Source organism: Ornithorhynchus anatinus, chromosome 21, assembly GCF_004115215.2.
Source record: "Ornithorhynchus anatinus isolate Pmale09 chromosome 21, mOrnAna1.pri.v4, whole genome shotgun sequence".
Taxonomy (NCBI): domain Eukaryota; kingdom Metazoa; phylum Chordata; class Mammalia; order Monotremata; family Ornithorhynchidae; genus Ornithorhynchus; species Ornithorhynchus anatinus.
Window position 1 is genome coordinate 22,360,801 of NC_041748.1, and position 22,611 is coordinate 22,383,411.

The window sequence follows — 22,611 nt, forward strand, 5'->3', positions numbered from 1 at the left end:
TAATTATGGTACTAATTGAGCGCTTACTATGTGCTGGGCACTGTTCTAAGCGCTGGGGTAGATACAGGGTTATCAGGTTGTCCCACATGGGGCTCACAGTTTTAGTCCCCATTTTACAGATGAGGTAACCGAGGCACAGAGAAGTTAAGTGATTTGCCCATAGTCACACAACTGACAAGTGGCAGAGCCGGGATTCGAACCCACAATCTTTGACTCCCAAGCCCGTGCTCTTTCCACTAAGCCACGCTCCTTCCCTGTCCCCACTGAGGTTCACACTCTTAATCCTCATTTTACAGATGAGGGAACTGAGGCCCAGAGAAGAGCGGTGGCTTGCCCAAGGTCACACAGCAGACACGTGGCCGAGCCGGGATTAGAACCCAGGTCCTCTGACTCCCAGGCCCGTGCTCCTTCCACTAAGCCACACCGTTTTTCCACTAAGAAGAGGAGAGAAGGGTCTCCCAGATGAGAAGGGGCAGGGAGGACTTGAGCAAGAAGTCGGCGGCCACGGGAAAGATGAGAGCGAGGCCTCTTGATCTCCCGACAGAACAGGGAAGATTTGGGATAACGTCTCTTCCCTATGGCTTTTCCCATTCCGATGGAATGGGCGGAGGGCCTGTCCCTCTGGGAGGCGAGTGAGGGAAAGGGAATCTGATGAAGCCTTTGGCCACTGCTTCCCGGGAGGGAGAGGCCAACCCGTCGGTGACTTTGTGGCCTTCAGGGCCACCAGCTTGGCCTTTCCTCGGCGACGGGCAGCCTCACCTCCTCTTCCCTGTTCCAGGGGAGATCTTCGAGCTGAAGGCAGAGCTCAACAGCGACAAGAAGGAGAAGAAAAAGGAAGCAGTGAAGAAAGTGATCGCGTCCATGACCGTTGGCAAGGATGTCAGGTGGGCCGCGCAGAGGGGAAGGAGGATCTCGAGCCGCTGGGTGCTTCTCTGGCTTCGGTTGTACTCTCCTGGGCGTTGAGTACGGTGCCCTACACCCAGTGGGCACTCAGTACATAGCTCTGCCACTTACACCTGTCGTGGCTGCCCTGGAGTGAGGGGTGGGGATAGGGTGACGCGTGTCTCCTCTGAGGAGGTTTGAGCACCTTAGACGCGGAAGCTGCTCGCTGACCCTGGGGGCAGGGTGGAGGGCGAGGACTGACAACCGGGAGGGTTCCCAGGTGAAAAGTGTGGCCCATCAGTGGTCCCAACAACGAGGGGTCAGGCACGGACCCCTTCCCGCCCAGGAGGACCCACCCCAGCCTAGGGAAACAGCTCCTAGGCTGCTTCAGGTTATTCATTCACTCATTCATTCAGGCGTATTTATTGAGCGCTTACTGTGTGAACAGAGGGTCCGGTCCCCCCCTCCGACTCCTCAGCGGGATCTGAACTCGGGGGTCCCGCGGGGCCACTCGCTCCGGCTCTCGCAAGCCCCCGGCCCGCCGCCAACCTGCCTGCCTTGGCTTTTCAGCGCTCTCTTCCCTGACGTGGTCAACTGCATGCAGACGGACAACCTGGAGCTGAAGAAGCTCGTCTACCTCTATCTGATGAACTACGCCAAGAGCCAGCCGGACATGGCCATCATGGCCGTCAACACCTTCGTCAAGGTCAGTGGGCGGGAGGCGCGCCAACCTCTTCCGAGCCAGGGTGTCGTCGTCGTCCTCCCCACCAAGCCCCGGCCTGATAATAATGGTGGTATTTCTCAAGAGCTTACTATGCGCAAGGCACTGTTCTAAGCGCTGACAGAGTCAGTCGTATTTATTGAGGGATCACTGTGTGCAGAGCATTGTACTAAGCGCTTAGGAGAGGGCAGTATAACAAGCTAACAGATATATTCCCTGCCCAAAGTGAGTTGACAGACATTAATCTAAATAAACACATTACAGATAAGTGGTGCGGGGCTGGGAGGGGGTGATGAATAAAGGTGGCAAGTCAGGGTGATGCAGAAGGGAGTGGAAGAGGAAAGGAGGGCTTAGTCAGGGAAGGTTTCTTGGAGGAGATGGGCCTTCAATAAGACTTTGAAGGTGGGGAGAGTCACTCTCTGTCGGATTTGAGGAGGAAGGGTGTTGCAGGACGTGGGCAAGAGGTCGGCGGTGAGGTAGGTGAGATCGAGGTCCAGTGAGAAGGTTGGCATTAGAGGAGTGAAGTGTGTGGGCTGGGTTGGAGTAGGGGAGTAACGGGGTGAGGTAAGAGGGGGCAAGGGGATTGAGTACATTTGGATGTCTGTGCCCCCGGGCCCGAGGCGCTCCCTGCCCCCCTGCCGGGCCCGGTTCAGAGGTCAGCGTCGGGCACCGCCGGCGATGTCCGCGGGCATTGAAGCCGCCCGGGTTCGCTCCCTCAGGACTGCGAGGACCCGAACCCGCTGATCCGGGCCTTGGCGGTGCGGACCATGGGCTGCATCCGGGTGGATAAGATCACGGAGTACCTGTGCGAGCCGCTGCGCAAGTGCCTCAAGGACGAGGACCCCTACGTGCGCAAGACGGCCGCCGTGTGCGTCGCCAAACTCCACGACATCAACGCCCAGCTGGTGGAGGACCAGGGCTTCCTGGACACCCTCAAGGATCTCATCTCCGACTCCAACCCCATGGTGACCCAGTCCCTCCCTCCTCCCCTCCCTCCCTCCTTTTGGTCCTCCCTCTCCTGCTTCTGGTTTGTTTAGAGGTTCCCTGTCTGTCCCTGCTCCTCCCCTCCTCTGATGCCCCGCCCCCGCCACGCTTGCCGGACCCTGGTTTTTCCTCTGTGGGTTGGTTTTGGGTGAGTGACTCCCTGCCAGAACGAGGCGGGCAGAGGCCTGGGGCATCCTTCCTTGTCTACTTGTCATTTTTCTGCCTGTCCTGCATCCCCCGCCCCGCACCCCCAACCCAGTTGCCACAACCCCCGTCCTCTGGAAGGAGCCGACAGGGACCGTTCCCCGGGGGTCTTCGTGAACCAGGCTGGCACCCTTGGAATTCTCACCCATCTCACCCACGGGGGCGAGCTTAGCCAGTCGGGTGTCAGCCGGGCTTCCTACCCACACCCTCGGGGTGGGAGGTGGTTCTCTGACCCGGCAGCCCAGAAGAACTCAGAGTTTGGACTCCCGAGCGTTTGGTACAGTGCACGGCACTCAGTGGACACTAAACACATCCCATTACCAACTGGAACTGCGTGGGAGCTCTTAACCGCTAACAAACTCCCATCTCAGAGGCAGCTCCGACTCTCTCGGTGCAGGAGAAGGCTCCGATCCCCCTAGGTGGGCGGAAGGGTGGGCTCTCTGAGGGTCCTGCTGCCTTAAAAGCTGAGGGGCCAATCTTCATTTGGACAGATAGCTGAGGATCCTTGGGACCCTGGGCTGAGGTCTTTCCCGGAACCCAGCCCCTTATAGTAATAGTAATAATAATAATGATAAGTATTTGTTAAGCCCTAACGTGCCAGGCACTAAGTGCCGCTGGAGATAATAAATCCCAGAAAATCAGGATGGACACGGTCTCTTTCCGACGTGGGGCCCACAGCCCAAGGGGAAAGGAGAACGAGTATGGAGTCGTCGTTTTCCAGTTGAGGAACGTGAGGCCCACAGAAGTGAAATGACTTGCCCAAGGTCACACAGCGGGTACGGGGCAGAGCCGGGAGGAAAACCCAGGTCCTCTGAGTCTCAGGCTTCTGCCCTTTTCACTGCACCCCGCTGCTCCATCCTAGGCTAGGGATTTGGGGGAAGGGGACCCCGGTGAATTTTCTCACCAGCTTTCCTCACCGCGGGCACTGGTTGGTGCCAGGAAGTTGGTATCAGATTCTGTGGCCCGGTTGTCCTAAAACTGGGCCTTAAACATCAGCCCTTTCCCATTTCCTCACAGTAGTTTGAGCAGCGTGGTATAGTGAATTCAGGACGGGCCTGGGAGTCGGAAGGTCATGGGTTCTAATCCTGTCTCTGTGTGGCCTTGGGCAAGTCACTTCACTTCTTTGTGCCTCGGTTACCTCATCTGTAAAATGGGGATTAAGACCGGGACCTCCATGTGGGATAGGGACTGTGTCCGACCCTGTTTGCTTGTATCCATGCCAGCGCTTAGTACAGGGCCCGGCCTATAATAGGCGCTTAACAAATACTACTCTGTCTGGCCTGTAGTTCCATATGAGTTGGCACGGGTCAGAGAGTCACCCCGACAAGGGGAAAGCATCACTGCCCCCTCCAGAGAGAAGGGGGTGGCAGGACTGTGGATTCTGATGTCCGACTCCCTGCCCACAGGCCTCCCCTGCCCCCTTCTTAATTCTAGGTTCACATTCCGTAGGACTGAAGGGATTGGCGTCCCAACAGTAGGAGATCTAGTGGGTCCTGAGCGCCCGCGGGGTGGAATGCGTAGTACTGGGCGGCCGGGAAAGTCCCAAACCAAGCAGGGGCCCACCCCCTGCCCGTGAGGAGCTTCCCCGGGAGGGTGCGCTCAGCCCCTCTCCCCCGCGTCCCCTCCGCCCGGCAGGTGGTGGCCAACGCGGTGGCCGCCCTCTCGGAAATCGCCGAGTCCCATCCGAGCAGCAACCTGCTGGACCTGAACCCGCAATCCATCAACAAGCTGCTGACGGCCCTGAACGAGTGCACCGAGTGGGGCCAGATCTTCATCCTGGACTGCCTGGCCAACTACATGCCCAAGGACGACCGCGAAGCCCAGAGGTGGGGAGCGGGGCGGGGGCCTCCCCCGAGTCTCCGACCGGCCGCCGGCGGCTCCCTGCTCTCCCGAGCGCTCAGTACAGTGCTCTGCCCCTAGTAAGCGCTCAGTAAATACCGCTGATTGATTGAGCGATTGACCCTTCCTCCTGGGTTAGCCGGAAGTCCCCACCTCTGGACCCCCTAGACTGCAGGCGGGCCTCACCGTGCGGCCCCCCGTGTCCCAAGCCAGGGCCCTCGTTATCCACACTCCCCTCCTCCGGGGTCCCGACTCCTCCCAGGCCCATGGAGGGCTGGGGGGCGGTGGGGCGCGGCTCCATTGCCCGGTCTCGTTTCCCTGTAGCCCGGAAGCTCTCTGCGGGCAGGGAACCCGTCTCCCTACTCGGTTAGGTCGTCCTCTCCCAAGCGCTTCTTAGTGCAGCGCTCCGCACCCCGTAAGCGCTCGATAAATACCGCTGCTGGATTCCTCCGCCTTAACCCTGTCCCCCGCCGCCCCGCCCTCGCAGCATCTGCGAGCGGGTGACGCCCCGGCTGTCTCACGCCAACTCGGCGGTGGTGCTGTCGGCCGTGAAGGTGCTCATGAAGTTCATGGAGATGCTGTCCAAGGACCTGGACTACTACGGCACCCTGTTGAAGAAGCTGGCCCCGCCGCTGGTCACCCTGCTCTCCGCCGAGCCCGAGCTGCAGTACGTGGCCCTCCGCAACATCAACCTCATTGTGCAGAAGAGGTAACGGTCTCCCCCGCTCCCCACCACCGGATCGACGGGCCGCGGCGCGACACGGGCCACGGGACCGCGTGCCGACGGGCCGTTTCCGGTCGACTGGGTCTCGGCAGTCGGCACTCGGCAGGAGCCCTGCCGGGCCCGCCCAACCCGGCAGTGGTTTCGGTTTGGTAGCGGTATCGGAGAAGCCGTGCGGCCTTAGTGGAAAGGGCACGGCCCGGGGAGTCAGAGGACCGACGTTCTCATCCCGGCTCTGCCAGTTGCTTGCTGTGTGACCTTGGGCAAGTCACTTCACTTTTGTGGGCCTCAGTTCCCTCCTCTGTAAATTGGGATTCAATACCCCGTTGGTATTTGTTAAGCGCTTACTATGTGCAGAGCACTGTTCTAAGCGCTGGGGTAGATACAGGGTACTCAGGTTGTCTTAATCCCCATTTTACAGATAAGGGAACTGAGACACCGAGAAATAAAGTGACTCGCCCACAGTCACACAGCTGCCAAGTGGCAGAGCCGGGATTCAAACCCATGACCTGACTCCCAAGCCCGGGCTCTTTCCACTGAGCCACGCTTTCCTGTTTTCCCTCTTACTGAGACTGCGAGCCGCAAGCGGGACGGGGACCGTGTCTGACCTAGTGAATCTGTACCTACCCCGGCCCTCGTATTCATTGAGGTATTTGTTGACAAGTGGCGGAGCTGGGATTAGAACCCGGGTCCTCCTACTCCCAGGTCCAGGCTCTTGCCAGTGGGTGATTTTAACGTCTCTCCTCCCGTGGCCTGGAAGCTCTTTTCCTTAATGGTATTTAAGTGTTCACTGTGTGCCACACACTTTACTAAGCACTGGGGTAGATACAAGCTAATCGGGTTGGACACAGTCCCTGTCTCCCGTGGGGCTCACAGTCGTAATCCCTAGTTTACAGATGAGGTCACTGAGGCACAGAGAGCGAGGTGACTTGGCCAAGGTCTCACAGCAGACGTGGCGGAGGAGGGATTAGAACCCAGGCCCTCTGACTCCCAGGCCCGGGCTCTTCTCATTAGGCCGCGCTGCTTCTCACAAGCTCCATGGCAGCAGGGCTCGCCTCCACCAACCCCCATGCCCGGTCCTCTCCCAAGCGCTCAGCGCAGCACTGCGCACATAGTAAGCGTTCAGTAAATACCATTGGTTGAGTGGTCGCTGTCTCCCTCCCCATCGCACCAGGCCCGAGATCCTGAAGCACGAGATGAAGGTGTTTTTCGTGAAGTACAACGACCCCATCTACGTCAAGCTGGAGAAACTGGACATCATGATCCGCCTGGCGTCCCAGGCCAACATCGCCCAGGTCCGCTCCCCCCACGCGGGACCGTCCCACGGGCAGACCCCCTCGTCGGTCCCGGCTCCGCCGTGCGGGGTGCTGTACTGAGCGCTTAGGAGAGGGCACTGGGGGAGAGCAAGAGTTCCAGGGCGCCCAGTCAAAAGCAGAGCAGCAGCGGTTCTCTCCCAAGCGCTCAGCACAGCACTCAGGATTGATCGATTGATTGCCTGCCTGGGCAGGGTGGTGGTGGGGTACTTAAGGAGTGGAAATGTAATAGTATTTATTGACCCCCCTCCCGGGCACGATACCCTGTGCTGAGCGCTTGGGAAGTCCAAAACAGAGAAGAGAAGGTTGTCTGCCCACAAGGAACTGACTGTCCATTGAGGGGAGACAGGCGAAATCTTGGGGTCTCAGGGGTCTGTCTTTGAGGAAAGATGGAGAATTTCTGCTCCACGGCTTGCGTGGAGGGGTAGACTTTTTTTCTAATGGTATTTGTTTAGGTGCTTACTATGCACCAGGCTCCGTACTAAGCACTGGGATAGATCCAAGGCCATCAGGTTGGTTACAGTCCGTGTCCCACATGGGGCTGGCCGTCTTAATCCTCATTTTACAGATGAGGAAACTGAGGCTCAGGGAAGTGAAGTGATTTGCTTGAGGTCACCCAACAGACAAGGGGCGGAGCCGGGATTAGAACCCAGGTCCTCCGACTCCCAGCCCCGGGCTAGTTCCACTAGGTCTCGCTCCTTTCCCCGGAGGACCCCGGGTGCCCGGCCTAGACCCGGGCAGAGCGTCCCCCGCCGCTCAACCAGTTTCGCCTCCAGTCCTTAGCAGAGCCCGATGCAGGAAGGGGAACCAGGTGTGAGGCCTGCCTAGGTTTTGCTGCGCCCCGGGGAGGAAGCTCGTCGAATGCCAGCCAGGCATGGCATCCTGCCCAGTCGGGGGAGTGAGGGACAGCTCACCCAGTTCCCCAACCCCTCTTGAAAAGATCCTCGTTGGCTGAGCTGGTGAGCCAGGGGCTGGAATCCGAGGTCTCGGAGCCCAAGGTCCCGGCGTCCGAGGTCCCGGCGTCCGAGGTCCCGGCGTCCGAGGTCCCGGCGCCCGAGGTCCCGGCTTGATTCTGGGGTCTGACAGCAGGTGTTGGCTGAGCTGAAGGAGTATGCGACCGAAGTGGACGTGGATTTTGTTCGCAAGGCGGTGCGGGCCATCGGGCGCTGCGCCATCAAGGTGGAGGTGAGATTTGGGGGCATCTGGGTGGGCAGGGAGGGCGCCGAGCCGGCGGGAAGGGGAAGAGTCTGCTGCCAGTTGCTGCTCGGTCATCCCAGGAGTTCCAGAGGCTGAGCGTTGGGGCCTTGGCCCAGCTGGGGTTGCTGCAGTAGTGGGGGGTGGGGCTGCCCAGGAGCCACCTGCTTCCTCCCTCATCCCCCGACCTCCTCCTCTTCCTCTTCCTCATCCTCTGGACAGCCTCCGCCTGTCTCCTTCCCTCTCTAGGCTGTTTACTTAATTCCCCCTCAGGGAATGGGGAAGGAATATTCCCAATCCACCTTCTGAGCTGGGAAGGAAGGGGGAGGGGAAGGGGAGAAGAGAGAGGTGAGGAGTTGGGGAAGGGAGGGGGGAGGAGGAAGGGAGCAGGGAGAAGGGGAGATGGAGGGGGTAATATGGGGAGACGGAGAGGGGAAGGGAGGAGGGAGATGGGGTGACAGGAAGATGGGAAGGGAGATGGGAGAAGGGAAGAGAGAGGGAGGGGAGGAGGGGAAGGGGAGAGAGGTAGAATGGGGGAAATGGGGAGAGAGACGTGCAAGGGGCCTCGCGTTCTTGGGATCGGCCTTCTTAGCTGCTCAAAGAGTGGTTGGGGGATGCCGGCTGACCCCTCCCTGCCGATCCCTCCGCCCCGGCCCACCCTTCTCCTGCAGCAATCGGCCGAACGCTGTGTGAGCACGCTGTTGGACCTGATCCAGACCAAGGTCAACTATGTGGTGCAGGAAGCCATCGTGGTCATCAAGGATATCTTTCGCAAGTACCCCAACAAGTACGTCCGATTTCCCCCGCCCTCGCAAACACACCAAGCCCCCGCTCGCCTCCCCCCGTCCCGTCCTGGCCCCTGTGTATGTCTCAGGAAAGCCCCTGGAGTGACCAGAGAATGGAAAGTGCTCATCCATCACTAGTGGACACTGAGCCCAGACTGGGTGCAGAGCACTGTTCTGCGTGCCTGGGAGAGTATATTAGGGTTAGAATAATAGTGGCGTCTGCCGAGAGCTTACTTTGTACAAGCACTGGGGTAGATAGAAGAGTCATTCGTTTGGACACAGTCCCTGTCCCCCGTGGCACTCACAGTCTAAATCGGAGGGAGGAGGAGATGATTCCCATTTTTCAGATGGGGTAACAGAGGCCCAGTGAAATGACTTGCCCAAGGTCACACAGCAGACAAGCGTGCAGTCTTGAGAAGCAGCGTGGCCTAGTGCAAAGTCAGAAGACCTAGGTTGGTTCCAATCCTACTCTGCCACTGGTTTGCTGCGTGACCTTGGGCAAGTTGCTTCACTTCTCTGGGCTTCAGTGATCTCATCTGTAAAACGGGGATTGAGACTGCAGGCCCCATGTGGGACAGAGACTGTCCAATTTGATAAACTTGTATCTACCCCAGCACTTAGTACAGTGCCTGGCACATAGTAAGCGCTTAACAAAACCCCCAATTATTATTATCAAATTCCCTGCCCACCAACAAGCGTCTGGTCTAGAGGACTGGCCAGATTTCTGGGGGAGGGGTGGGGTGGACACGGGTGGGGCAGGGTTATGGGATGAAGCAGCTGAGCAGCGAGAGAGGAGTTCTCGCTCTTGCCCCGGGGTCCCTCCCGTCCCCGGTGCCGCTCCCCTGGGCGGCCCCAACCTGCTGGCGTCCCCGTGGTCCGGCCGGCACCGGTCAAACCCCTCACGCCCCGGTCGTCCCCCGGCTCCCAGGTACGAGAGCGTCATCGCCACCCTGTGCGAGAACCTGGACTCCCTGGACGAGCCCGAGGCCCGGGCGGCCATGATCTGGATCGTGGGCGAATACGCCGAGCGCATCGACAACGCCGACGAGCTGCTGGAGAGCTTCCTGGAGGGCTTCCACGACGAAAGCACCCAGGTCAGCGGGGCCCCCGGGCCTGGACGGCAGCGGGCGGGACAGGCCGGCCTTCCTCAGCTCTCCTTGCGTCAGCACGGACTCAGGGGCGGCGTGAGCTTCTTCCCGGTGCCCGGCTGCCAGGCCCTGGGCCCAATCTGTGGCGGGGGCGGCGTGATGCTCCCCGGGTCTCATTGTAGGGAGCAGTGAAATGGATGGTTTCTGCCCATTCCAGGGCTGGGGAGCCCGGTGATGCCAAAAGCCAATCTCCTCCACTCTGGGGGCTTGAGAACCAGGTCCCCCAAGTCCCCCGGCCGCTCTCCATCCCCCCACCCTAAACCGCCCGTCCTTTCCTAAACGATGACCCGGCGGTCCGGCCCCGGAATCGGGACGGACCCTGGGGTTTCGATTTGAGGGGCGGGGACCGTCGTGGGTCCCAGAGGAAGTCAGTCAATCAGATGTGTTTGTTGGGCGATAGTAGATTCGTAGCACTGCTGTAGGCCCTTGGATGCCTACAGTAAGGACCTTAACAGTCCCGGAGGGGACACGGGAAGTATCTGAGTATAAGTGAGTTTACATAAGTGCGTCGTGGGTAGGAGTGGGTGAGTACATGGAGGCGGATGATTCCCAAATCTACATCTCCAGCCCTGATCTCTCTCCCTCTCTGCCGTCTCGCGTTTCCTCCAGCTGGTGCCGGAGCCTGGGTCCTACCCCGCCACTGCCCCTTATCCCCCCACACCGCATTCTCTCTCTCTCTTTCTCTGTCTCTCTCTGTATCTTTCTCTCTCCCCCATCCCGCTCTCCCCCTAATGTCTCAGCCCTGTCCCCGGGCCGCCCACTCCAACTGCCCCAGCCTGGGATTTCATTTTGCTTCAGTCTGTCGGCGAACGATATTTATTACCTGCTTACCACATGCAGAGCACTGGACTGAGCGCTTTGGCGAGCGCAATGCAACAGTTGCTAGACACATTCCCTACCCACAGCGAGCTAGGACTTTGAATCTGGTCTCTTCTGCCGGGGCAAGGAGGGAATTTTCTGAGCAAGAGGCAGAAGAGGCTTTCCGGGGCGAGGGTTGGCTGCATGGTGCAGGAAGGGGAACCCTGTGGGGGCTCGATCGCTCGGGGCCTTTCTGAGGGACCGCGGCTGCTCCAGTAAGCAGTGGAGGACGGGCCCTCTTCTCCACCATCCACCCCTGTGGACCAGCGGGCGTGGACCCGGGGGATTGGGCCAGGACTCTGTAGAGCCTCCGCCTCCACAATTCTCTGGGATCCCAGGCTTGCCAAGGATCCCGAGGCCCAGCCAGGCCCAGCGGGATCCGGAGAAATGACGGAAAGCCTCAAGTGCGGAAATTTGTCCGACTTTTCAGCTCAGTGGACTGTCGCCCTCTCATGGTCATATTTCAGGCTGCAGTCTGCTTCCGATCAGTTAATAATAATAATAATAATAATAATAATAATTGTATTTAAGTGCTTACTCTGTGCCAAGCACTCTTCTAAGTGCTGGGATAGGTACAAGGTAATCAGTGTGGACACAGTCCCTGTCCCACATGGAGCTCCCAGTCAGCGGTATTTATTGAGTGCTGACTGTGTGCAGAGCATTCATTCAGGTGTATTTATTGAGCATTTACTGTATGCAGAGCACTGTACTAAACACCTGGGAGAGGAGAGTATATCAGAGTTGGGAGACACGGTCCTTGCCCTCTGACTTACAATCTAGTAAAGCTCATCGTAACTAGGTTCATGGCCCGGGGTTTTGGGAAGCTCGTCGTGGGCAAGGAGTGTGTCTGTTTGTTTGTTATATTGTCCTCTCCCAAGTGCTTAGTGAAGTGCTCTGCACACAGTAAGTGCTCAATAAGTACAGTCGAACGAATGGAAGAGGACGAGGAGGAAAGCTATTTATTAAATGCCCTTTTTGTTTGTTTAATGGCATTGGTTAAGGGGATACTCCGTGCCGTTCTAGGTTCTGGAGCGTCAGCCTCCCGTGAGGGCAACGGCTGACTTGGCTTGGCCCCGGCTCCGGCCGAGGCCAGGGCCGGCACAAACCCCCCGTCCTTCCTGTCCCTTGCCGGTCCTTGAGGGATCATTCCCTGCTGTCCGCTGCTCGTCCCCATCAGGTCCAACTGCAGCTGCTCACGGCCATCGTGAAGCTGTTCCTGAAGAAGCCCACCGAAACGCAGGAGTTGGTGCAGCAGGTGCTCAGCTTGGCCACCCAGGTAGGCCTGCGGTCCCCCCTGCTTCCGTTGCGACCCGACCTGTGCAGGCCGCTGGGGCCTAGGAGTCGGGGCCCCCGGCCTATAGACCGGAATCCCGCCACTCCGAACAGATCTAACAGTGACGGCATTGCTGAAATCCCGGCTAGGTGTTAAGCACTTGGGGAGAGGGGACCTGGTCGCTGCCCCTTCTGGGTCTCCTAGTTTCGGGGAGAGGAGACCAGGTCCCTGACCCTCCTTGGCCTCCCAGTTTTGAGGAAAGAAGATCTGGTGTCTGCCCCTCCTGCATTTCCCAGCTTCAGGGAGAGGAGACCCGGTGTCTGCCCCTCCTGGGTCTCCCAGTTTCAGGGAGAAGAGATGTGGTCCCTGTTCCGCTCCCCGGGTCTCCCAATTTTGGGAAGAAGAGACCTGGTCCCTGCCCCTCCAAAGTCTCCCAGTTTTGGGGAGAAGAGACCTGCTCCCTGCCCCGCCTAGGGTCTCCCGCTTTCGGGGAGAGGTGATCTGGTCACTGCTCCTCCTGGATCTCCCAGTCTACAAGGGAGGGAGAGTTGGTATAATAAGAAGAAGAAGAATTGCGGTATATGTTAAGCACTTACTGTGTGCCGTGCTGGGCTAGATACAAGATAACCAGGTCCCACATAGTGCTTACGGTCTAAATAGGAGGGAGAACAGGTATTGACTCCCCATTTTACAGGTGAGGTAACTGAGGCACAGAGAAGTGAAGTGACTTGCCCAAAGTCACAAAGCAGAGAAGCGGCAGAGCAGGGATCAGAATCCAGGTCCTCTGACTCCCAGGCCTGGGGTCCCTCCAGTAGGCCACGTTGTGTCCCATAACTTGTATCTTGTCCCCATTGTTCAGAGGAGGAAACTGAGCCCCAGGAAGGTGAAATGACTTATCCAAGGTCTCACACCAGAGGCCAGTGGCTAGGCTAGAAAGAACCCCAGTCACCTGACTCTCAGACCCTAGCTTTTTCACTAGACCACAATATTGCCCTTTTCCTCAGTTTCCCTATATGGGAAGTGGGGCAGAGAAGCCTCTGTCCACCACCATCAGTTTAGAACGAGGAGTTTAGTGGGTACTGTGACATCCGGTCGGGTCCCCTCCGCCTCGGGTGGGCCCAGGGCCGGTTTGGGGTCCCAGCCCCCCCGCTTATTAAGGCTCGCCCCCTCCGGGGCGGCGCTCGTCGCGCTGAAGGATTCCGACAACCCGGACCTGCGGGACCGAGGCTACATATACTGGCGCCTGCTCTCCACGGACCCCGTGGCTGCCAAGGAGGTGGTCCTAGCGGAGAAGCCGCTCATCTCCGAGGAGACGGACCTCATCGAGCCCACCCTCCTGGACGAGCTCATCTGTTACATCGGCACGCTGGCCTCCGTCTACCACAAGCCCCCCAGCGCCTTCGTGGAAGGCAGCCGGGGCATCGTGCACAAGAGCCTGCCTCCTCGCACGGGCTCGTGAGTGTGAACGCCGCCCTGGCCCCTCACGCGCCTCCACGGCCCTCCCCCGCCCTCCACGCGCACGCTGCCTCATTTCTCGGCGGCACCGCCGAGAACCCCGTGCCTCCCTTCCCCACAGGCCCCCACCCCTCGGTCCCCAGGCAAGGGATAGGAATGGACCCTTCATCTCGGGGGCATCCCAGAGCCAAAATTCCCTCGTGAGGTGACCGAGGAGTGGAGCAGGTGTGGCCCGAGGGGACCGGAAGTGGACTGGGCTGAGGCGGCTGCCAGCCGAACTTTCTGTTCCAAAAGGCCACCCCCGGCTGGCGGGCTGGGGTCCCGGAGCCCCCGGGGAGGGTCAGGGGGCAGCGTTCAAGCATCCGGGAAGTTCCCTCTGGTCGTACCTTTGGAGCGGGTTGGAGGCTCCAATCCTCTCCCGGTCGGGCTCCCCGGCAGGACCTGCGTTTGCCCGATGGAGACTGCGGGGTGGGGTAGCCCAGGGGCCTCTCCTCAGGAGACGATTGGGCGTGCCAGGGGTGCTGGGGTGAGGCCTGCCTGACCGCGGGGCGCGGGGGAGGTGGCCGCTTTCCCGTGATCCTCTCTGACCTGCCCCTGTGGTCCTCAGAAGCGAGAGCGCGGAGAGCCCCGAGGCGGCCCCCGCCGGCGCCCCCCCGGCCGAGCAGCCGGCCGTCATCCCCACCCAGGGCGACCTCCTGGGCGACCTCCTGAACCTGGACCTGGGACCCCCGGTCAGCAGCCCTCCGGTGGCCACGTCCTCGGTGCAGATGGGGGCCGTGGACCTCCTCGGGGGAGGGCTGGACAGCCTGGTAGGTGGCACCTCCTCTCGGCGGCTCTCCTTTCCCTCCCCGGGGGCCGACCCCTCCGGCCCCAGAACGACGGCGACCGCTCACTTCCCTCCACCCTTCCGTTGGGTTCCGACACGCGGGCGCTCCCACCGAGTCGGAAGGGGTCGTTCTGAAGCGGGGTGAAGGGGTTGGCTACTGAACCATCCCAGGAGGCGGCCCGCCAGGGAGAGGTTCTGGGAAATCCGGGGTTGGCTACCAAGCTAATAGCGACCCCGGGGCACGGCCCCAGGCTTCTGGAGCTCAGGTCAGGGTCCCTTCTCTTCCCGGAGAGACGGGGGTCTCGGGGTCCACCCTCTCCCCGAGGGGGCTCAGCGCTCGATGGGGACCAGCTGCGGGGCCGGGGGGAGGGGGAGCCCGCTGAGCGGAGCGGAGCCCGTCGGCTCGGCGACGGGGGCTAAGGGGCCCGGGATTCCTGGCCTTGACTACGTCCCACCGTACTTGACCACCCGCCCAGCGCAGGGATGTGGGTCTTGTTTTGGGCAGAGATCTTGTTTGACTAATTTCTCCCGTCCCCTTCCCTCTCTCCTCTTCTCTCTCTCTGTGTCTCTCCTGTCCCCGTCTGACGCTCCTCTCTGCTGCCTTGTCTCTCTCTGCATGTGGCTGGCTGTTCTCTTCCACCTGCTTCTGTTTGGAGATGGGGGACGAGTCCGAAGGGGTAGGGACCGGCCCTCTTCTTAGCCCCCGAGACCCTCCCCACCCCCCGCCGCCTCCGGAGAAACTGGAGCAGATCGGCCTGTCCCGACCCGGGCCTACTCGGCCGACTCTCCGCTCAGGATGCCCTTTTCACCCCCCGACTTCTGGCATCCCACCCACCCTGTCCCCACTGCATAATTAATACCACTCCTGTTCCCATCGTACCTCCTACCACCGGACCCTCCCCCCCCCCGAATCAGGCAGAGAAGAGCCCCCCTCCTCGCCCTCCCTCCCGAACGGCTCCGTCTCATCCCCCACCGCCCTCTGCGGCCGAGACGTCCACGGGCCTCCCGTCTCCCGACCCTGAGAGCGGCGAAGGGCGAACGCAGAAACCCCCCCGGCGGGAGCGGGCCCTGGTCTTCCCCGTCCCAACCGTCCCGTAGACGTCTCTCGGGTTCCGGTGGTTCTCGGGCACGCCCGTGCGTTTGCTGAGTGTTAGTCACCGCCCCAGCTGGCGGAGTCCCTTGTCCGGCCCTGGTCCGCAGGGGTAGGCCGGAGGCGGCGTTGGGGGAGGGAAACTGTCTGCGTCTCAAGTCACGTGCCTCTTTCTCGTTTCTGCAGCTTAGAGGTGATGTGAGTGGCAGCCCTGCAGTAAGTATCCGGTTGGCTCTCTGGTCTGGACCCTCTCTCTGTCTCTCGCTTTCTGTCTCTCCGTCTCTCTGTCTTGGCTTGGTGCCCCCTCCCTCCCGCCTGCCCCGTCAGTCTCCCGCGCTAACCGCTCTCTCCTTCCCTCCCCAGATGGGCGGCACCGGCTTTACGGCCCCCCCGGCAGCGGTGCCGGCCAACTCCGGGGCACCGATCGGCGGCGGCTTGGGCGATCTGTTCGACCTGACCGGTGGAGTGGGCGCCCTGTCGGGGTCTTACGTCGCGCCCAAGGCCGTAAGTGACGCGCGCCCTCGGGCCTGACGACCGAGCGAACCAAGCGACCCGAGCAAACTTGTTCTTGTTAGGCACTTCCTAGGTGCCGGGCACTGTACTAAGTGCTAGGGTAGAGCAGTCAGTGGTGTATATTGAGTTTTGACTGTGTGCAGAGCATTGTACTAAGCGCTTGGGAAAGTACAATACAGTAGAATTGGGACACACATTCCCTGCCCACAAGGAGCTTACAGTCTAGACCAGGAGACCGACGTGAATATAAATGTGTAATTTACGGGTATGTACTAAGTGTTTCGGGGGCTGAGGACGGGGTCAAGACTAAACGCCCAAAACTTACGGATCCAAGCGAATAGACGACGTAGACGGGCGATATAAGGCAATCAGGTTGGACACCAGTCCCTCCCCGACATGGGCATCACAACCTAAGTGGGAGGGAGTATGGTTCAGTCCCAGTTTTACGGATGAGGCAAGGAGAAGGGAAGTGACAAGTCCAAGGCGACACAGCAAGCAAACAACAGAGCGGGCCAAGAACCAGGTCCTCTGACTCCCGGACTCGGGCTCTTTCCGCCAGACCACACTGCGTCTTGGGCTCCTGCCCGGGCATAAGAGCCGCCCGCTCGTGCCGCGGGGAGGCACGTTCCCCTCACTCTCCCCCCTGCCCCGCTCGCCTCGGGCCGTGCCCCTTCGTGGAACCGACTGGAGGAGCTAATGCTGCCCCGTAATTCCCGGATGCCACAGCCCAGCAGCCAGTCCTGAAGAGAAGAGAGCCCCTAGGGCTAGCAGCGTTAAGATCTTCACACCACCCCCTATCTGACCACTGCCTCTGGACTGTAAGCTCATCGTGGGCAGGCAATGTTGGATTGTCCTCTCCCAAGCCCTGAGCTCTCTACCCGATAACTGCTCATTAAAGTACCATGGATTGATTCCCTTTCACACCCCCATCTTTGTCTTACCACGTATCCCCAAGCTTGCCCAGCAGGCCAGTGGCAGAGTTGGGGTTAGAACAGTGCTTAGAACGGCGCTTAATACAGTGCTGTGCACACAGTAAGCGCTCAGTAAATACGCCTGAATGAATGAATGAACCCAGATGTCCTGCCTGCCAATTCGGGGCTCTTTCCACGAGGTGGTTAGCATTTCCTTGCTCTCCGCCACAAGAACATCCTCCCTCCCGGACCTGCTGTTTGGGCTAGAAATAGAGACGAGAAACAGTATGGTCTAGCGGATAAAGCCCGAGCCGGGGAGTCAGAAGGACCTGAGTTCTAATTCCGGCTCGGCCATTTGTCTGCCGTGGGACCTCGGGCCAGTCACTTCACTTCTCTGGGCCTCAGTGATCTCATCCGAAAAGTGGGAATTTAGACCGTGAGCCCCATGTGGGACGGGGACTCTGTCCAACCTGATTAGCTTGTATCTACCCCAGCACCTAGTAAGTGCTAAACGAATACCATCCTGTTGGGCCACAGGCCCGGCCTCCACTCCGAGATTGTGCTCTCCCCCACTAACTCCGTGCCCGGCCTCACTCGGGACCCCGGCTGGCTCGCGGGGGGAGCGGGAGCGGGAAACACCGTCCGGTGAGAGGGTGGGCATCCTTCGGCCGCCCCATCAAGCCCTGCGATTCACCTGGGAACCTGGTGGTCCTGGCTGAGAGGGAGACCCTCACGCTCTGCCCCCCGGCCCAAATCCAGCGTGTCGGCCTCCCTGCGCCGGACAGGCGGGCCCCCTGAGGACGCCGATCCCCCACGCCTGCCGTCCTTGCCCAGGTGTGGCTCCCCGCCATGAAGGCCAAGGGCCTGGAGATCTCGGGCACCTTCAGCCGCCAAGCGGGTTCCATCTCCATGGACCTGTCACTGACCAACAAAGCCTTGCAGGTCATGTCCGACTTCGCCATCCAGTTCAACCGCAACAGGTAGGGCCCCGGCCGCGGGGGACGGGCAGAGGGGAAGAGGCTATTTGTCGGGGGGTGAGTTTCCCTAAGTCAGTCCGGAGAGTGCTCATTTTGGATCTTTGCACCCCTGTGCGAAACTCTCAGTGTCTGGCACATTATAAGCGCTTAACAAATACCACTATTAGTAGTAGTATGTTTGGGTAGGTCCCCTACGGGGCCCCGCTGAAGGGTTTCCTGCCACCTCAAAGAGGGCAGCCGGTCTGTGGTGACGATAGCTCTCCCCCCCAGCGCATCCCCTCCACTCCCGTGCCCGCGTGGGGGGCTGGCGTAGCCAAGGTGAACCGGCCCGGTGGCGTCAGATGAAGCATGCCAATATGGCGGCTCTGAAACTGGCCCTTCTCCCATCTCTCTGCTCCGGGGCAGGGCAGGGAGCCGGCCGAGCCGGAAGCCGAGTTCGGGGCCGGGTCCCTGGCTCAGGGGGCGGGACCCTTGCCGTATCGGTGGCGACTGCGGAGGGGGGCCGGGGACCTCCAGCCCGCGGCGCGCCCCCCCCCCCCCCCCCCCAGCCCTGGCCGCCTCTCCTGATGACTCTTCTCTTCCTGACTGGCTCCAGTGATGAGTAAACCTGAGCCTCTAAGAAGTTGACTGAAGAGGCCGCGGGGGACTGAGTTAGACGCCGGCACCTGGTTGTGGGGGATGGGAGCGGAGTGGGGGGTCGCCCCACTTTGGTACCCCAGACGGGGCCTGAGTAGAAGCCGGGGGAGGAGCTCGGAATCGCCCTCCTGCAGCGCTCTGCCTCCGTGTCAGCCGGGAGCCCCCCGGGACCCACGTCCCGGGCCCGCTCTCGCCTCGGAGTGCGGCCGGCGGAGGCCCGGGAGCCGAGGGGCCGGTTTCCTGTTCTCCCAGAGCTGCGAGGCGGCCTGGGTTCTCACCCCAGGGCCGGGACTCGGAGTGAGTGCCGGGATGCCAACGTTTAGGTACTGGCCTTGGGACTTTGGGTGTTAGGCGTTGTCATCGGGCATCCCTCCGGGCTGTGAGCTTGTTGGGGAAGGGAATGTGTCTACCAATTCTATTATACTCTCCCAAGTATTTGGTATAGTGTTGTGCCCACAGTAAGCGCTCAATCCATAATGACGGGAAGTGCCCGCAGGGAGTGTGCTGGGGGAGGGCGAGGAGGCAGGCCCCCCTCGAAGGGGTGGGAGCCTGTCGGAGAAGAGACCGGGCAGAACAGGTGGCTTCGGTCCATCGATCCTGATCGAGCCCTACGATATGCAGAGCACTGTACCGAGGGAAGCAGCAGTAGAGAAGCAGTGTGGCTTAGTGGAGAGGGTAGGGGCTTGGGAGTCAGAGGTCGTGGGTTCTAATCCCAGCTCCACCACTTGCAGTCTGCTATGTGACTTTGGACAAGTCACTTCACTTCTCTGTGCCTCAGTTCCCTCATCTGTGAAATGGGGATGAAGACTGTGAGCCCCACGTGGGACAACCTGATGACCTTGTATTAGAGAAGCAGCATGGCTCAGTGGAAAGAGCCCGGGCTTGGGAGACGGGGGTCATGGGTTCGAATTCAGGCTCTGCCACTTGTCAGCTGTGTGACTGTGGGCAAGTCACTTCACTTCTCTGTGCCTCAGTTACCTCATCTGGAAAATGGGGATTAAGACCGTGAGCCCCAAGTGGGACAACCTGATTACCCTGTATTTACGCCAGCGCTTACAACAGTGCTCTGCACATAGTAAGCGCTTAACAAATACCAACATTATTATTAGTAGTAGTGGTTATGAGCGCTTAACAAATGCCATCATTATTATTACCAAAAGCGCTTGGGAGGGTACAGTATAACCGGGCAGGTAGGCGCAACTCCCTGCCCACAACGAGCTCACTGTCTAGAGGGCTTCTTGATGCCAACATCTAATAATAATAATAATGTTGGTATTTGTTAAGCGCTTACTATGTGCAGAACACTGCTCTAAGCGCTGGGGGAGATACAGGGTAATCAGGTTGTCCCACGTGAGGCTCACAGTTAATCCCCATTTTACAGATGAGGTAACTGAGGCGCAGGGAAGTGACTCGCCCACAGTCACACAGCTGACAAGTGGCAGAGCCGGGAGTCGAACCCATGACCTCTGACTCGGAAGCCCAGGCTCTTTCCACTGAGCCACGCTGCTTCTCTAGAATCCTTGGGGACGTCGGGTGGATGTGGGAGATGAGATCCCCGGCCCCAAGGAACCGACGGGCCGGAAGGAGCCCTCCCCAGGCCGGCCCCGGGCCCGGTGGGAGGGGCCCTCGGCCGTGAGCCGGCCCCGCCAGCAAGGAGCTGGCATCCCGGCCGCTTGGGCCTCAGCCCTCTGCTTCCCTCTCCCCTTGGGGTCGGTTGCCCCTCGGCAGCTTCGGCCTGGCCCCCGCGGCCCCCCTGCAGATCAACGCTCCGCTCGGCCCCAACCAGACGGTGGACATCTCCCTCCCTCTCAACACCATTGGCTCCATCATGAAGATGGATCCCCTCAACAACCTCCAAGTGAGCCACGGGCGGGGAGAGGGAGCGAGGATGGGAAGGGGGGCGGGCGGGGGCAGACCATGGTAGGGGGTGTCGAGCCAGAGGAGCAGAGGGGGCTGGGGAGTGGATAAAAATAAGTGCGATGCTTCAAGTGCCTGCTCCGTGGGCAGGGATCGTGTCTACCCACTCTCGTCGTCTTGTCCTCTCACAAGTGCACGAGAAGCAGTGTGGCCTAGTGGAAAAAATACGAGCCGGGGAGTCAGAGGATCTGGGTTCTAATGCCGGCTCTGCCAATGGCCTGCTGTATGACCCGGGGCAGGTCACTTAACTCCTCTCCCTCGGTTTCCTCAGCTCTAAAATGGGGATTACGTACCTGTTCTCCCTCCTTTGTAGACTGACCCTAGGCGGGACAGATACTGCATCCAACCTGATTAATTTATAATCTATCTCCCGCAGGGCTTAGAACAGTGTCTGGTACATAGTAGGCACTTAACACTGGCTAAAAAAGCGCTTAGTACAGTTCTCTGCACACGGGAAGCACTCAGTAAATCCCATTGATGAAACCCTGTGCCACTGAACCCTGTACTAAGCACTGGTGGAAATAGATGCAGGGTAATCAGATCAGGCACAGACCCTGTCCTGTTTGGAGCTCCCGGTCTAAATAGAAGGACGTACGGGCGTTGTATCCCCATTTTCCAGAGGAGGAAACGGAAGCCCAGTGCGGTGACTTGCCCAAGGTTACGCAGCAGGCAGGGGGCCGAGTCAGGACTAGAACCCGGGTCCTCTGACTCGGGGCACTTTCCACCAGGCCACGCTGCTTCTCATCAAGGAGTTTCTACTCTAATAGGGGGACGGGGGGAGACTGACACAAATTAGAAAGGAGCCGTTGGGCCGATCCAAGCTGGGCCAAGCCCCAGCCGAGACCCGCGCTCACAGCCGCCCCCCGAACGGAGGATGACCGCCTGGGGCCGGAACGGAAGAGGAAAGCGGCCCTCGGGCCCGTTCCCGAGTTGGCCGCTCGAGCGGTGGGATCCCCGACGGGGTCCCTCCTGCCTCGGCGCCGCCCCGTCCCACCCCTCCCCCGGCTCAGCCCCCTCCCGCTCCCCTCCCCAGGTGGCCGTGAAAAACAACATCGACGTGTTCTACTTCAGCACCGTGTACCCTCTTCACATCCTGTTTGTGGACGACGGGAAGATGGGTAAGTCGGGGTGGGGGCCGTAGGGGGGTGCCGCCCCGGGGCTGAGACCGACCCCCCTCTCTCTCCCTCCCTTCCCAGAGCGGCAGATGTTCCTGGCCACGTGGAAGGACATTCCCAATGAAAACGAGGCTCAGTTCCAGATCAAAGACTGTCCCCTCGGAGCAGGTGAGCCCCGGGCCGTCCTTCGGTGCCGGCCGCCCTGCACGCCCCCCCCCCACCTCACTCTGGGGGGTCCTGGGGGTCAGGGAGGTGTCAGCAGGTGGGGGTGGCCCCTCGACGGCCCTCACTTCCCCACCATCCCGACGCCCACCCCCCGCAGAGGCCGTGAGCAGCAAGCTGCAAGGCAGCCACGTGTTCACCATCGCCAAGAGGAACGTTGAGGGCCAAGACATGCTCTACCAGTCCCTCAAGCTGACCAACGGCATCTGGGTCCTGGCAGAGTTGCGGATCCAGCCCGGCAACCCCAGCTTCACGGTAAGGGCCAACAGGGCTGTCCCCCTCCCCCTCTTCGGCCGCGTTCCGGTCCACCCGCTGGCCCAGGGAGTGGAAAGCCCTCCCTCCGACGAGGGAAGCGAATCAGCAGCGTCTCCCGGTCGGGGAATCCGGGGGCGTCTCATCCTAGCGGAGTCGCCGTCTGTACACGGCACCTCCTGGGGGCTCAGCATTGGTTCGTACAGTCGAATTTATTGAGCACTCTCCGTGTGCAGAACACTGAACTAAGCGCTTGGGAGAGTGCAATGTAACAGCACTGTGCCCAACGCTTAGGACTGGTCAGCGGAGGCACCGGGCCCCATCCCTGCCCAACGGCGGAAAGGGTTTTGCAGGCAGGCCGACTAAAGGGATTTACAGATTGTGGAAGCGGGAGGAAGACGGAGCGTCAGATAGGGAGTAGGACCGATACTCTAGGGCGAAGTCGCAAAATAAAAGTAGAAATACTTGAACAGACAGAAGCGTTGAGGATGAGTAGAAACAGGTGAGCGCCGGAGACGGCTCGGATCGTATCGGCTCGAGGCTGTGAGCGTCTATCGGGGAAGACTTTCTGCAGGAAGTGGGCTCTCAGTCGGGCTTTGAAGATGGGGCGAGCTGCGGGCTGGCGGATTTGGGCGGGCAGGGAGTACCGGGCCGGGGGAACGGCGCGAACGAGGGGTCGGAGGCGGGCGGGTCAGCGGCGAGGTGCAGCTGGGGGAGCGAAGAGGGGGAACCGGGCAGGAGTGGGGAACGTGGAGAGAGAGAGCTGGTTCCCAGA

General features: G+C 60.3%; 1 protein-coding gene and 1 non-coding gene across 7 annotated transcripts in view; both read left to right on the top strand.

Moving 5' to 3' along the window:
- The window catches only part of AP1B1 (adaptor related protein complex 1 subunit beta 1), a 47,887-nt gene that overhangs the window by 22,918 nt on the left and 2,358 nt on the right, over positions 1-22,611 (top strand). For 3 of the 6 annotated variants that reach the window (XM_029048942.2, XM_029048943.2, XM_029048947.2), the window contains exons 3-22: positions 779-884; positions 1,453-1,588; positions 2,323-2,568; positions 4,427-4,617; positions 5,118-5,339; positions 6,526-6,646; positions 7,754-7,849; positions 8,530-8,645; positions 9,572-9,737; positions 11,827-11,925; positions 13,118-13,377; positions 13,985-14,186; positions 14,860-14,880; positions 15,480-15,509; positions 15,657-15,797; positions 17,552-17,697; positions 20,059-20,188; positions 21,281-21,365; positions 21,444-21,530; positions 21,685-21,839. In XM_029048942.2, coding sequence (XP_028904775.1) covers positions 779-884; positions 1,453-1,588; positions 2,323-2,568; positions 4,427-4,617; positions 5,118-5,339; positions 6,526-6,646; positions 7,754-7,849; positions 8,530-8,645; positions 9,572-9,737; positions 11,827-11,925; positions 13,118-13,377; positions 13,985-14,186; positions 14,860-14,880; positions 15,480-15,509; positions 15,657-15,797; positions 17,552-17,697; positions 20,059-20,188; positions 21,281-21,365; positions 21,444-21,530; positions 21,685-21,839 — 2,756 coding nt within the window. The remainder of the gene's footprint in view (positions 1-778; positions 885-1,452; positions 1,589-2,322; positions 2,569-4,426; positions 4,618-5,117; positions 5,340-6,525; positions 6,647-7,753; positions 7,850-8,529; positions 8,646-9,571; positions 9,738-11,826; positions 11,926-13,117; positions 13,378-13,984; positions 14,187-14,859; positions 14,881-15,479; positions 15,510-15,656; positions 15,798-17,551; positions 17,698-20,058; positions 20,189-21,280; positions 21,366-21,443; positions 21,531-21,684; positions 21,840-22,611) is intronic. The other 3 variants (XM_029048945.2, XM_029048946.2, XM_029048944.2) reach the window with 2 other exon arrangements.
- Positions 18,241-18,340, top strand: LOC114806239. The gene has a single exon (XR_003754274.1). It is a non-coding gene; the product is annotated as a small nucleolar RNA SNORD125 (small nucleolar RNA).